At 61.5% G+C, this 14207-nt stretch overlaps 4 protein-coding genes across 4 annotated transcripts; 2 read left to right on the forward strand and 2 right to left on the reverse strand.

The window, feature by feature from the left end:
* Positions 1-88: 88 nt before the first annotated feature.
* Q8F55_006268 (uncharacterized protein) lies at positions 89-2909 on the reverse strand (the record flags this gene model as incomplete). The annotated part of the gene is made up of 6 exons (XM_069354732.1): positions 89-645; positions 689-1012; positions 1061-1228; positions 1269-1428; positions 1467-2826; positions 2866-2909. The coding sequence occupies 6 exons, from the start codon at positions 2907-2909 to the stop codon at positions 89-91; spliced, it is 2613 nt and encodes an 870-aa protein (XP_069206803.1).
* A 1203-nt stretch (positions 2910-4112) lies between these two features.
* SMC1 (Structural maintenance of chromosomes protein 1) lies at positions 4113-8336 on the forward strand (the record flags this gene model as incomplete). The annotated part of the gene is made up of 13 exons (XM_069354733.1): positions 4113-4660; positions 4700-4988; positions 5037-5395; positions 5430-5607; positions 5646-5734; positions 5773-6043; positions 6081-6318; positions 6357-6891; positions 6931-7333; positions 7375-7943; positions 7983-8153; positions 8204-8288; positions 8328-8336. The coding sequence occupies 13 exons, from the start codon at positions 4113-4115 to the stop codon at positions 8334-8336; spliced, it is 3744 nt and encodes a 1247-aa protein (XP_069206804.1).
* Positions 8337-8901: 565 nt separating this feature from the next.
* On the forward strand, positions 8902-10657 carry Q8F55_006270 (uncharacterized protein; the record flags this gene model as incomplete). The annotated part of the gene is made up of 5 exons (XM_069354734.1): positions 8902-9080; positions 9130-9272; positions 9343-9599; positions 9752-9961; positions 10025-10657. The coding sequence occupies 5 exons, from the start codon at positions 8902-8904 to the stop codon at positions 10655-10657; spliced, it is 1422 nt and encodes a 473-aa protein (XP_069206805.1).
* A 418-nt stretch (positions 10658-11075) lies between these two features.
* GIN1 (Gypsy retrotransposon integrase-like protein 1) lies at positions 11076-14116 on the reverse strand (the record flags this gene model as incomplete). Its single annotated transcript, XM_069354735.1, has 2 exons — positions 11076-13762; positions 13816-14116. The coding sequence occupies 2 exons, from the start codon at positions 14114-14116 to the stop codon at positions 11076-11078; spliced, it is 2988 nt and encodes a 995-aa protein (XP_069206806.1).
* Positions 14117-14207: the final 91 nt, after the last annotated feature.

Below are 14207 nucleotides of genomic sequence, written 5' to 3' on the forward strand. Positions count from 1 at the left end.
TACAACCACGCATGCTTAACAAGCATGCCCACTCAACAATACATGGTGGTAATGCATGACATGGTATGGGAAAGTAGTGTGTAGGGTATCACCACCACAGGTCGCCGCTTGGCACGTCGCCCATCCCAGTGCCGTCCGGGTTGGTGCCGCCAGCCAGGCGGTGGTCGACGTCGGCGGGCAGGAAGAAGTTTTCCAGGCCCACGAACGGCGCGGCGTCCGTCGCAGCCAGCGAGCCGCCGAGCGAGTGTCCGTCGAGGAACAGCGGCAGCGGGTCGCCCTCGCCGAGCTGCAGACCAGACCGCTCGAGGTTCTCCTGCGCAAACAAGAAATCAAACTCGCTGATCTCGTGGGTCGACTGAGGCGACTCCTCCAGCACCTGGCTGGCGGCGCTCAGCAGGAGATTACCAGGTGAGTGGTGGCTCTGTCCCGGTGTGCCCATGTATCCCGTGTTAACCAGCGACGTGGGCGAGAAGGCCGGTGCTGTTGCAGGACTGGGCGCAACGGCGGGTGTCATCCCCGAGACCTGGGGCAGCGGGGCTGGTGTCCGGTTCGGGGACGGCATCACGGATGCCGCCGGGATGACCTTGGCGCGGCGTGCGCGGCGTAAGATCAGGCGCAGTGAGCGAGCGTACCGACCAGCAGGGACTGCGGTGTCAGTTGGTGCCACACCAGGGATGCCACAACTCACTCTCGGACAGGACACCAGCCAGCTCCTCGACATCCTTAGCCGTCTTCTTCAAGTTGAGCTCTTGAGGGAAGAGCCTTGCGATGCGAATGAGGAAAGATGCTGCGAATGCCGCGCAGACGTGTGTGTAGTGCACAGCGTACCGCAGCCCGTTGCGGTAGTTTTCACGACGCAGGCAAATCTCCAAACAATGCTGGGCGTTCCGCATTGCTCGAATAGCCAGCGTGCGCTTCTCCTCTGGCATGTTGAGGACGTCGGATGGCTCCCGAATGCCGCGAAGAAGCTGTGAGTTGACAAAGAGCTCGGCATACTGTCGTTGTATGCCGACTGTGAGGTCAGTGGTGATGCAGGACGTCTCTCATCGACATTACTCACGCGATTCGCGGTAAAAGTCTCCTCGTCCCTTGCCAAAGCGCTCGGCCAGGATCCTGTCCCAGTACCGCTCCCACGAGTCAAACTCGTGGTTCGCCTGCTTCAGTCTCTTGAGCGTGTTCTGGTCGATAGGAAGATCCGGAGCCGCAGTGAGGTCGACGTGGAGTGGTGCTGCGGGTGTCAGCACTGCATAGCCCTGCGTTTAACTCACCCCTCAGAGCAGTCAGCTCGACGGTCGAAATGAGCCTCGCGTCCGAGGTGATCGACAGTGGGTGCTCCAGCAAGCGGCGGCACTGGTGGATCGACTCGTCTTCCCGAAGGATGGCGGGCCGGCCCATGCCATAGGCCATCTGGTGCTCCATCAAGTACAACTACGTTGTCAGCGACAGCCTCACAGGGCACGACTTACGCAGAACCAGACACGCGAGTGCACCACCAGTGGCCGCTCCTCCTCGAGCTCCTCGGGCGTCTTGCCCTTCCCCATCCCGGTCCGCAAGAGCTTGATGAACGACTTGTTGATGCCCATGTCCAGCGCCATCCGCACAGCGTGGCCACCAGGGAGCCATCCGTTGTCGCTAAAGGCCGCGAGGATGCTCATCGCCTGTACTGCTTCAATCCTGGCAACAGGGTTGAACATGGTCCCCATGGCGACACGCTGAGCGTGCTCCCGACACAGTCTCTGGACATCGCCGACCGGACCTCCACCGTCCCGAACACGAGCACCAACCATGGTGATGCAAGTGATGGAGAACGGCGAACGGATCTTGAGTGACTCCCAAGTGTCAAAAGTCGGGTCGTAGCACGGCAGGAAGTTGCACGAGCCAGTGTAGTACAGGCCCATGAGCTCCCTGGCCTCCTCCTCGGAAACGTATCCCTCGTCCACGACATCCGGGTAGGCATGGACATGGGTCTTCTTCACTTTGGACTTGGGCTTTGGCGGGGCGAGTGTTTGTGGCAGCCCTTGGGCCTCGACGACGGCCGGAGGCTTTGGGCTTATGTGGTCACTGAAGCGAGCCTTCTTCTGCTGGGGCTGGCCATCGTCCTGATGGTCAGCCTCGCGCTTCTGAACGCCTGGAGGCCCTGGTGGTTGAACGGCAATAGGAGTACTGCGCTGCTCCTGCCGAGCACGCTCGACGGCAGCTTCGACCAAACCAGCCATGTTGGACATGGTGCCTAGGGGATTGATTATGTCCTCGGGCGCAAGAATGTCGTCCGGACCCTCTGACCCCGCACGAGAAGGTGGGAGGGACATGTGGCGATCCGACTGCGGAGGCTGAGGAGGGAACGCGTTCCACTGTCCAGGGGTACCGCCAGCTGGGAGCGGCCGCCTGAAGCCACCGTCGTGGCTGAACTGGCCTCGGACACCTGGTGTTCCGGTACTCAGGGGACTGTCAGCCGGCGTCTGGGTCATCATGGCCGAGGTATTGGCGTAGGGGTTGAAGGTTCCGGTCTGGGTAGGAGGGATGAATCCCGCCGGCGGGGTCGCTCCGGCTGGCGAGAACCGTGGCTGCGACGCCAGAGCCGTTGCTGGATGAAACGTCGACGGGCGCTGGCTGTGGACTCCTTGTGGCGACGCGCCTGCAAGAAGTGCTGCAGGCGCAAAGCCTTGACCTGCCGCGTATTCTGGTGTCGTCGTGGTACCGGCGGGTGTGTGACCAGAGCCATTAGAGGCAGCACTGGATGTGGACATGCCAGCACGTAGAGTCTGCACCAAGTCGCTGAGCGTGTTTTGAATACTTGTCACTTGCGACTCCAGGGACCTGATACGGCTGGCAAGGTTAGTAGAGGTGTGAAGTGCATCGACGTACTCTTCCCCGACGCCATCTCCTGCTGTTCGACCGGGCTTCTCCATGACGCATTCGAGTCCACCGTTGCGGCACCGCTTGCATGGTGGGTCTTCTGCTCCAACGCAGCGCATCTTCATCCGTCGGCAGTTGTTCTGAGCACACATGGTCAGTTGCTTGGCCAGTCAGGGGGAAGGCGCCGCAGCAACCTTGTGGACTCACGCAGGCACCTGAGAAGAGCAGGCCGTCGGTTAACATCGCACAGACTTGCGCCAGCCTCGTCGCTGTACTTACGGTTGACTCTGTTGATTATACCCTTGCGATCCCCCTTGTCGCCGGCCGAAGCCTTTGGGTCGGCCTTTGCCTTGTCTGCAGCCTTTGGGTCCCGAGAGCTGGAGCTAGGAGGCGAGTAGTCATCATCCTGGTCATCTCCCGCTCCGCCCGGCCCATAGTTGTCGTAGGACTGCATCGCAGGGGGCGAGTGGTCGTGTGGCAGCGGATATGCTTGTGGAGGGTAGTGAGGCGCGTGCGGATGAGATGTCGGTGTCTTTCTAGTGGCACAGCGCACCGAACATGACTCGGCTGTCCTTGGCAGTTGTTGGTGGCTTCACGAGGTCTGGCAGGCCAATCGCAAATCGTCAGGCCGTTTGAGTGGTCGGATGATCGGGAGACGTTGGTAGGGGGCCGATGTGAGAGAGAATGAAGATTATCGCGACCCGGTTCTTTCGGTCTGCGGTTGCTTTGGATGGGGCAGGAGGAGATTGCGATGGGGAGGACGATGTAGGAGAATTGTCAACACGATACGAGGTTTGCGCGAGATGAGCGGGCCGGTCTACGCAAATGGACGGCAATGAGCCAAGGCTTGGGTGAGTGGGGTAAGTAGACAGGTGACCGCCGCGCTTGGTGGCCGCTCGTTGGCGCTTGAGGGCAGAGGACGACCTTGGGCGCCAAAGGGTCACAGGAACATTCGCTCCGGTTCGTCGGACCGGTCAAGCGGTAACTCGACGGTAGAGTGGGGGGGAGGAGTGGACGGCGGCGGCAGAAGAAATAGGCGTCCCAGCTGGATATTCAGTTGATGGGGGCCTTAATAGGCGCCACAACCACGTGGGCTTCCCTGCCTCATCTGGCGCGTCGCGCTTTGGGTGGTGGTTGACGCGACTCACCTGTTCCCCGCCGCCGCACTGTTGTTGTCTTCCCTCGCCCCCGCCCGCTTCACACACGTCCATCCACTTTCTCCCTTCAACAACAACAAACAACAACCCCGCTCCAGGATGCCTCTCAGGCGCCTCGAGTTATACAACTTCAAGTCGTACCGTGGCACCCAAAAGGTCGACCTCGGCGATGCGCCCTTCACTTGCATCATCGGCCCGAACGGGTCCGGCAAGTCCAACTTGATGGACGCCATTTCGTTCGTCCTTGGCGTAAAGTCGGCCCAGCTTCGCAGTACCCAGCTCAAGGACCTCATCTACCGTGGACGCAAGGCTGCCGAGGGAGCCAACGAGATCCTCGGCCTCGATGTCGAGGTGCCCGAGACCCAGGACGAGAGCATCAGCAACGATGGTCGCAACGCTTGGGTCATGGCCGTGTACGAGGACGGCAACGGCAAGGAGTGGAGGTTCAAGCGCACCATTGCCATGTCGGGATCGTCGACCTACTACCTCAACGAAAAGGCCGTCTCTTGGAACGACTACAACCGCCAGCTTGAGAAGTTCAACATTCTCGTCAAGGCCAAGAACTTCCTCGTCTTCCAGGGTGACGTTGAGGGTGTCGCGAGTCAAGACAGCAAGGCTCTTGCCAAGCTCATTGACCGGATTAGCGGGTGAGTGTGTTTGCTGGAGCGTGTAACTGACTCTGCCAGTTCGTTGGAGCTCGCGCCAGAGTACGAGGCGGCCAAGCTCGCGCAGGAGAAGGCGTCAGAGGAGGCCAACAGCAACCACGCCAAGAAGCGCGGCATGCTGACCGAGGCCAAGCATTTCAAGGAGCAAACGGCAGAGGTCAAGCACTGGGAGAAGCTGCGCGACGAGAAGGACGGGCTGGTTCAGCGCAACCTCCTGTGGCGACTCTACCACATCACCGAGGAGATCAACGAGTCGATCGCCAAGGTGGAGGAGGCTACCGAGCAGCTGCATGAGCGGAGGAATGCGGTTGTAAGTGGGGTTGTGCCAAGGGAGACCAATGCTCACTCACTCCTCCAGGATGAGAGCGACGCCGCGCTCAAGGAGGCCAGGAAGGACCAGGGCAAAGTCCAGCTCAACGTCAAGAAGCGCGAGGCTGCCGTTAAGAAGGCTCAGAAGGCTGTTGAGGAGAAGAAGCCGGATCTCGTGGCAATCGAGACGCAGATCGCACACACGGAACGCAAGGATGCCAACTCCAAGACCCTGTTCGAACGTGTTCAGAAGGATCGCCAGCGCCAGGCAGACAGTCTCGCCCAGATCGAGAAGGGTGCCGCCGAGATTGAGGCTCGCATGGAAGAGGCGCGTGAGAAGCAGCGTCAGAAGAGCAAGGCCACCGGCAAGGCTCTTTCTGAAGCCGATCTCGCCGAGTACCGCAACCTGTATGTCCTCCACGCTGTCGCCGCTGACCCCTAGCCGCTCTGATGCAAACACCAAGGTCGTTACGGAACGTCAGAAGCTCGAGTCGCTTCGCCGCGAGCAGAAGAGTCTCCGCGACTCCCTTGCATCGGCCGAGGACAAGGTCCAGCAGGCCGAGCGTAAGCGGGGCAAGCTGAGCAGCGAAGTGGAAAGCCTTGCGGACCGTGAGGAGGCTGTAAGTGACCTCGGCAAACATGAGATGCTGACGATTAGCTCTCAGCCAAGGTCACCGACCTCAAGGAGGAGCGTAAGAGGATCAAGACGGAGATTGACAAGGTTCAAGCCCAGCGCACCCAGATCAAGTTCGTGTGCAGGCAAGCTCTCCCACTGACGTCCGCAGCATTAGAGAAACCGAGGCCAACGAGCGCCTGCAGGACATCCTCAACAAGCTGCTTCAGGCCGGTGCTGACAAGCGCGAGTCGGAGCGCGAGGTCAGGCTGAAGGAGACGCTCGCCAACCTGAAGCGTATCTTCCCTGGTGTCCACGGTCGTGTTTTCGATCTCTGCAAGGCCTCGGCCCAGAAGTACCAAACTGCTGTCATGACTGTTCTAGGTCGTAACCTTGACTCTGTTGTCGTTGAGGAGGAGAAGGTTGCCATTGAGTGCATCGAGGTGCGTTGATCTGGCTGAGCAGAGCTCACCATCACAGTACATGAGGCAGCAACGCGCTGGCCAGGCTACATTCATTCCTCTCGACAGGATCCAGGTCGCGCCTGTTCCCGAGAAGCTTCGCAACTTTGCCAAGGGCGCCCGTCTCGCCATCGACTGCATCGAGGCTGACGCCGCGGTGGAGAAGGCAATCCGATATGCCTGCGGTAGCACGCTCATCTGTGACACGTCCGCCATTGCAAAGCACATCTGCTATGACAAGAGGCAGGACGTCAAGGGTATGTGGTTCGCCGGTAGCTTCGCTCATACGCCACAGCCGTCACCCTCGAAGGCACCGTCATTCACAAGAGTGGTCAGATCACCGGTGGTCGCGGTCAGGATACACGAAAGGCCAAGGACCATGATGTCGACGCGCTCAAGGCGCAGAAGGAGAAGGTTCTCCAACAGCTCAAGCAGCTCAACCAGGAAAAGCCCAAGGAGAAGGCTGAGGAGAGCCAGCTTCAAGGTCTTGCCCGTCTCCAGGCAGAGCTGTCCATGGCCGAAGACGATCTTGGCGCGACGCAGCTTCGCCTCAATGGTCTGCGCAAGGAGCTAGGCACCGTAAACGGCGACCTCAAGAAGATGGTTCCGGACCAGGAGAAGAAGGCATCAGCGCTGTCCAAGGCTGAGAAGGAGACTTCCAAGCTCGCGAGCGTGATTGAGAAGGAGGACGACAAGGTCTTTGCGGACTTCTGCAAGCGCATCAAGGTGCCCAACATTCGAGAATACGAGGATGTCCAGCTTAAGGTTGCTCGTGAGGAGAACGAAGCCATTGAGGCGTTCTCTGCCCAGAGTGCTCGTGCCTCTCATCAGTGAGTGGGAAACCCGTGCTGTCATTCTAACATCCCCAGGATCGAGTTCGAGAGGAGCCAGCTCAACAGCACCGACGAGCGACTCGCACATCTGCAGTCCACAGTCGACAAGGCGAAGAAGACTATCAAGCAGCTTCACAAGAACAAGGCATCAGTCGAGGCTGAGATTGAGAAACTGCAAGAGGAGATCGCCGGTCAACAGGCCAAGCTCGAGGAGACGAACGCAGAGCTTGAGGAGGTTGCTCAGCAGGTGGAGGCAGCGCGTGATCACGCCCGCAAGCAACAGCGTGCTCTTGACCGCGCCCTCAAGGAGATTGCCGGGTGGAACGACGAGATTGAGCGGTCCGACTCGAACCGCCACGCTATCTACCGTCGATGCCGTCTCGAAGACATTGATCTGCCACTCTTGTCAGGATCGCTTGACAATGTGCCACTTGAGGAGGTAAGTCCAGTTGTGGCAGCGTGCGGGAACTAACAACACAGGCTGCCCTTGAGCAAGAGGAAGACCAACTCGAGGACACGTTACGATCTGCGCGAACAAACGACTTTGACATTGAGCCCGACTTCAACGTGCTCGAGGACGAAGACAAGGAGGACAACTCTGATGAAGTGGGACGGCGGTTCGAGGCCGAGATTGCGAACAAGAAGGCCGAGCTCGAACGAGTGGTGCCGAACATGAAGGCCATGGAGCGACTCTCAGAAGTACAGAAGAGCCTCGAGGAAGCGGAAGAGGAGGCCGACGAAACACGGCAAAGCGCAAAGGCGGCTCGAGACAAGTTCCAGGCTCTCAAGAAGAAGCGCTGCGAGCTGTTCAACAAGGCGTTCAAGCACATGGCCGGGTGCATTGATCGATACTACAAGGACCTTACGAAGAACAGCGTTGTTCCCACAGGTGGTGTGGCATTCCTCAACTTGGAGGATGTCGATGAGCCCTACCTTGGCGGTGTCAAGTACAGCACCATGCCGCCAGGAAAGCGCTTCGTCGAGATTGACCAGCTGTCTGGAGGCGAGAAGACAATGGCCGCACTGGCGCTCTTGTTCTCCATCCACAGGTAAGCAGCAACTACGAGAGCGCCCCACTGACATTGCAGCTACCACCCTGCCCCATTCTTTGTGCTCGACGAAGTGGACGCCGCTCTCGACGCCACAAATGTAGCCAAGCTCGCACGGTTTGTTCGGGAACAGGCCGAGGGCAAGAATTCGGACCCCTCCGACGGCCACAAGCCCGTACAGTTCTTGATCATTTCGCTCAAGAGCACCCTGTAAGTCCACCCTCGACACCTCCACCCTCCACATTTCGCTGACCCTGCAGGTACGAGCACGCGGACAGTCTGGTTGGCGTGTACCGTGAGCAGGTGGAGAACTCGTCGAGGACGTTGTCATTGGATCTCTCCAAGGTGAGTCGAATGGTGGTGAGCGTGACTAATGCTTCTCAGTATGAGTAAAGGTGCCCGCCGATGTATGAGCTTGTTGTGATATTGTAGTAGTGGAGCATGCCAAGTATGAGGCGCCTAGCTGGTCGTGTGTGTCGTCATGTCACATGGCCACAGCGGATAGGTGATTGCTGACTGCGATTGGCTTGAGAGAGCAAAGGCCAGCCCTCCCTGCCTCCACTTTGCAGTCAGCGGCAACGGCCAACAGTCGTCCGTGGCTACCCTTACGAGATGCAGATGCCCTGCGAGTTGCGAGCTGCTGGCTGGCGCTGGCTCCCCCCTCGTGCCCCCATGCCCCATCAGTTCCCCCCAGTTAAACGGCCGTACCGCCTGGAGGCACGGCGCCGCACGCACAGACTTTGCGGCACGAGCAAGCGGCAGCAATCAAGTGACGTCGCTCACTGTGCGGCTGCAGCAGTCACCCACCACTCACCACTCACCACACCCCACCCCACACCCCACTCCCCCTCCTTCTCTCTCTCTCGCTTCCATCTCACTTCTGGTCGTGCTTGATCTATCCAGCGGGACCGCCTCTTCTTTCTCCCCTCGGCACGCACAACACCCCACCACCACCACCATGCCGCTCCCAGAAATCACAAAGACAATCGAGCCCTACTTCCTCCTGGGCAACGAAAAGCTCTGCGAGATTGTTGACTTTTTCAAGAAGGAGCTCGATGAGGGCCTGACAAACTACGGCGAGGACGTGGCCATGGTGCCCACCTTTGTGCCGGGCGTCCCGGATGGCTCGGAGCAGGGGTGAGTGGGGCCGTGGCCTGCGCGCCCTTCGTGCGCTGACCGACCCCAGCACCTTCCTCGCGCTCGACCTCGGAGGCACAAACCTCCGCGTGTGCGAGGTCCGCCTGCAGGGCAACAACAAGTTTGACATCAAGCAGCAGAAGTACAAGGTGTCGGAGGAGCTCAAGCAGGGGCAGGCGCGCGTGCTGTTTGGTGAGTGGTGCTTCTGCGGCGCCTGCGACGCCGGCCGCAATCCCTGTTGCGTACATGCTGACAGCCCCAGACTACATCGCCGACTCGGTCGACGCGTTCCTCACCGACATTGGGTCCGAGCTGCAGCCCGACGGCAACGAGCCCCTTCTCCTCGGCTTCACCTTCTCGTTCCCCGTCGAGCAGACGGCGCTCGACCGCGGCAAGCTGCTCACCTGGACCAAGGGCTTCAACGCCAAGAACGCGGTGGGCAACGATGTCGTCAAGCTCCTCCAGGACGCGTTTGACCGCAAGCACATTCACGTCAAGTGTGTTGCTCTTGTTAACGACGTGAGTACGCCGGGGACGCTGGGCCGAAGGCTCGGCTTGCGGGGCCAGCGGGGAGGGCCCCAAGCGATGGAGAGGACGTGGGGCGCGCACGAGAAGCCGCATCCGTGCTGTGTGCACGCCCGAATGCCAGGAGACGACGCTGACGCCCCCAGACCGTCGGCACCCTCCTCTCGCGGTCATACCAGAACGGCACGGCCCTCATCGGCGCCATCTTCGGCACGGGCACCAACGGCGCGTACATCGACCGCACGAGCACGATCAAGAAGCTCGGCGCCGAGAAGATTGCCGAGCTCGAGAAGGGCGGCGAGCACGCGGGCGAGTACATGATTGTCAACACCGAGTGGGGAGCATTTGACAACAAGGTGGGTGGGGGAGTGGGGTGTGCCACGGTGCACGGCTGTGACAATCGCTAACCTCCAACCCAGCGCCGATGCCTCCCCGTCTCCATCTTCGACAACAAGCTCGACCGCGAGTCGATCAACCCGCGCAAGCAGGCGTTTGAGAAGATGGTCTCGGGCATGTACCTTGGCGAGATTACGCGCAACATTCTGTTGTTCCTGATCGACTCGTCGCTCCTGTTCGACGGCCACAGCTCCGAGATCCTCAACACGCACTACGGCTTTGACGCGGCGTTCGTGTCCAAGGTCGAGGGCGCAAAGACGGACGCAGAGGTCAAGAAGGCCATCCTCACCGACCTCAAGGTGGACGAGAAGCACGTCCGGGACTCGGACCCCGAGCTCGTGCGCTGGGCAGTCAACATTGTCGCCGACCGCGCGTGCACGCTCTCAGCGACGGCCATTGCCGCCATTGTGCTGCACACAAAGCCCAACCGCCGCAAGTCGGACGAGCAGACGATCGACGTCGGCGTCGACGGATCCGTGGCCGAGTTCCTCCCCAACTTTGAGAGCCGTGTGCGCGGTGCCCTGCGGCACGTCCTCGGCGAGGAGACGGAGAAGCAGATCACGATCGGCCTCGCAAAGGACGGCTCGGGCGTCGGCGCCGCCCTCGGCGCGCTGACGGCCAAGAAGGCTGCCGAGGCCCATGGCCGCAAAGTGTAAAATGTAGGGTGCCCGCGGGCCAAAGTAGCTACGTGCATGCAGTAGTGCTAGTAATGGGGGGGAAAGGGGGTTCAAGCCGATCAGCGGCGCATACTCGGACAGCCGAGGCATAGAAAATCTCGGAGTGCCTGCGTCATACCCTGCCTGTGTCCGCCTGTATCCCGACCACACCCGCCCGCGTGTTAGTCAAGCCGCCGGCCACGCACCCACCGGCGACGCTCCACGTACCGCCGGTCATACGTCACCTTGGCACGATTACACACTCGCACACTACACACAAAGTATACACGCTGCATGTTGTACACGACATCTATCGGATCCCTGCAATCATTACACAAGCAGTCGCCTAAATCCCAAGAAACTCGGAGGCGGCGGCGCCGCAGCCGAACCGCCGCCCTGCCGCCGGCTACGACACGCCCTATTGGCGCCGGCCCTGCTGCTGCGCCTGCTGGACCTCTGGCTGGATATCCGTCGGGAGCCAGGGCAAAAAGTTCCAGTTGGGCTGCTGCTGGCCCGGACCGGGTTGCGACGGGGTGGTTCCCAGGCCGTTGCCTACGAGGCCTGCGCCGAGCCCTGGCATGCCGCCCACAATGCCGTTGCTGATGGGCACGCCGCCGCCCGACTGCTGTCGCAACAGCTGGCTCCAGAACTCTGGGCTCGACGAGTCGCCGAGCATGTCAAAGTTCATGACAGCGTAGTTGAGGTTGTGCAGGTCGCCCGCGTCGAAAAAGTCGGGAGCGCCCATGACGGCCTCGCTGCCGGGGATGCCGGGGAAGCCGGCACCACCCCATGCGGCGCCACCCTGGTTGGCCGCTGCCATGAAGTTGGGTGTCGGGGGCGCGGTTGATTCCGAGGTGGAGCCGCTCGGTCCGGTGCTGGGGGCCGCGACGTGGCCGTTGGGGTCGACGGGCTGAGGCTGCTGTGTTTGTGGCGTGCCCTGTTGGCTCTGGCCGGGGATGCAGTCGAGTGGCTGCTGACCAGAGCCCTGCTCGTAAGCTGCGTGCGCTTGCGCATGCGCGAGGACGCTTGTGGCGAATGGGCCAAACTCTGGTGCACCGGGCGTGCCGACTGAAGGAGGAGGGTCGGACGTCTCGTCATGCGACCGCTTCGTGCTGGGCGAGACGTTCTCGGTGCCCTTGAAGTCGCCGGTGGACTCACGGGCGACCTCGGTGATGAGATCGGTCATCTTGCCTGCCTGGCGCCAAGTGAGCTCCATCTCCTTGAGGGCGGCAATGACGCGCTTGACGTCGTTCATGCACCTGTCGCGCTCGTTCTGGCGCTGGCGAACGGCGTACACGTTCATGAGCAGCACAATGGCCGCGGTGGAGGCAGGGAGCGCAAAGGCAATCGACACGGCGTGGCCCGGGAGCGTGCCGAACTGGCGACCGCGGCGGAGGACGGCATCGAGAATGTTGCAAATGGAGCGGGCGGCGTTGCTGCAGATGGCGAGGGAGGGGAAGCCGACGTTTTCCGGGTGCTTGCGCGTCGGAATGAACGGTCGGTGGATGAGGATCTGGACGTAGTAGTAGTGGGCGTAGAGGACGGCCGAGTGCTCGAACAGGCGCTTGTCGGCGCGAGTGGGGTCCCAGCGGAGGTTGTCGGGGACCGAGTCTGCCCAGGCGTTGAGCGCGCTGTCGAGCTCGACGACAATGGCACGCTGGTCAGGGCCGTGCTCGGGGAGCTTGTTGACGGCGTAGATTGTGCGAAGGGCAGCACCAAGAACGTGGTCGAGCTTGAGGAGGTGGGTGAAGGCGGCGATTGCCGGGTCAGGGGGCAGACCAGGGGGCTGCTTGAAGTCGCGGTCCGGGTCGCCCGTGTCCCAGTACTCGTCGTCGACAGGGATAGGGTAGTCGGCGTCAAAGTCAGAGTCCTGGATGGCGACGGACCGTCCGATGGCCGCACAGCTGAGACGGTCAAAGTGGTACAGGCACCAGAAGGCGCGGTTGTAGAGTGCACGGTCGATGGGGTTTGTGTGGACCATTGTAGACCGGACATGGATGCCGATTTCCTGGGCCTGGCGGATTCCTGATCCAGCGACGAGCCAAGCCAGGTGGGGGACGGCACTGCCGTTGAGGAACAGGCACACGAGCACCGTGATCTGCAGGTCGAGGAGGCTCGGGCCCTGGAGCCAAGACTTGCCCATCTTGATAACGGCGCGGACGTAGACCCAGCCGGCAGAGTACTTGAGCGTGCCGTCACGGTCGTTGCGGAGGCGCTCGCGGCCCTCCTCGGTCGTGGCGCAGTCTGCGGGCCAGTAGACGCGCTCGTCATCCGTGTAGCGCGCGCCGTTTGCAAACACCATCAGACACATCTTTGCAAACTCGGAGTTTGTGCTCCACAGGCCAGACTGGTACTGGCGGGTGAAGATGGAGCGGTTGAGGAGCGGCATCATGGGGTTGATGTGTTCAAAGTATCCGTCGATCAAGCGACTGGCCAGGTCCTCGTCTGGCCAGATCGAGTAGTCGAGCGCGTGGACATTCTCGGTGGCAATGACCTTCTCCCACTCTGGCACCATCCAGTACTCTGTCCTGCGCGACGTGTTGAGGCGCTCAAAGAAGGTGACGTCGGCCTCGGAGTACTTGAGCTCGTTTACGAGCCGCACCAGATGGGCGCCCGAGGCCTTGCCGTGGAAGCGGAAGGCCTCGTGGTCTCGGATATTCAGTTTGATCATGGCATGCGCCAAGCGGCTGTGCTCACCGGCCTCCACTTCGTCATCTGGAGGCCGGTTGGGATCGCGCTCGTGGTGCTGCCACGGCGCGGGGCCTAGGACGCGGGGGGGTGGGGACGGCGCAGCGGCGGCCGTGGGCGACGCGCCGTGGCCGACCGAGCCGAGCTCGACGGCCGGCGCGGCCTTGAGCGCGGGGTACGGCGGGATGGAGAGTGCGCGCAGCTGCTCCTGATAGCTGCCGAGGTCAAAGTCGTCGCGGTCGGGCGTGGGGCCGACGGTCGAGACGACATCGAGGCTGGGGTACAACTGATTCAGCAGGCGCTCGAGGCGGCCGCAGCGCTGCTCAAGGGTTTCAATGTATCCTTTTGGCGGGCCGCGGCGCTTTGCCGCCTCTACGTAGGTGCACTCGAGGCCGTACTCCGAGCAGTTTGCGCATTCTGGGGGGTCGCGTCAGCTTGAGCGCCGTCGCGCCGTCTGGTCCACGACTCACTGCTAGCAGAGTTCGAGTTCATGGGCCCCTCGCACCGGATCTTCTTTCTCCGACACACATCGCACGCGCGCTGGACTTTGCGGCGTTTGGCCTCTGCCTCGGCGGCGAGCTCGGACGCCGAGGGGGTGCGCGTCGGGCCGTTGAGGCCTGGGATGGAGGGTTTTGTCTCGCTACCGCCGGGCGAGTTTGCGCCCGACGCGCGGCGCGAGCTCGAGCTGCCGGCCCCGCCAGCGCCGAGGTAGCCGTAGCGCTGGGCCGCGGGGCGCGGGCTCGTGTCGCTCTCGGGGGTGGACATGGACATTGTGCCCGGTGGGATGGGCGTGTCACGCCGTCTGTGCTTTGGTATGTGGTGGTGGGGGCCGTGGGAGGGGGGTGGGTGGGGTGGGTGGTGG

The sequence above is a fragment of the Vanrija albida genome (genome assembly GCF_041260175.1).
Source record: "Vanrija albida strain AlHP1 chromosome Unknown contig_5, whole genome shotgun sequence".
NCBI lineage: Eukaryota > Fungi > Basidiomycota > Tremellomycetes > Trichosporonales > Trichosporonaceae > Vanrija > Vanrija albida.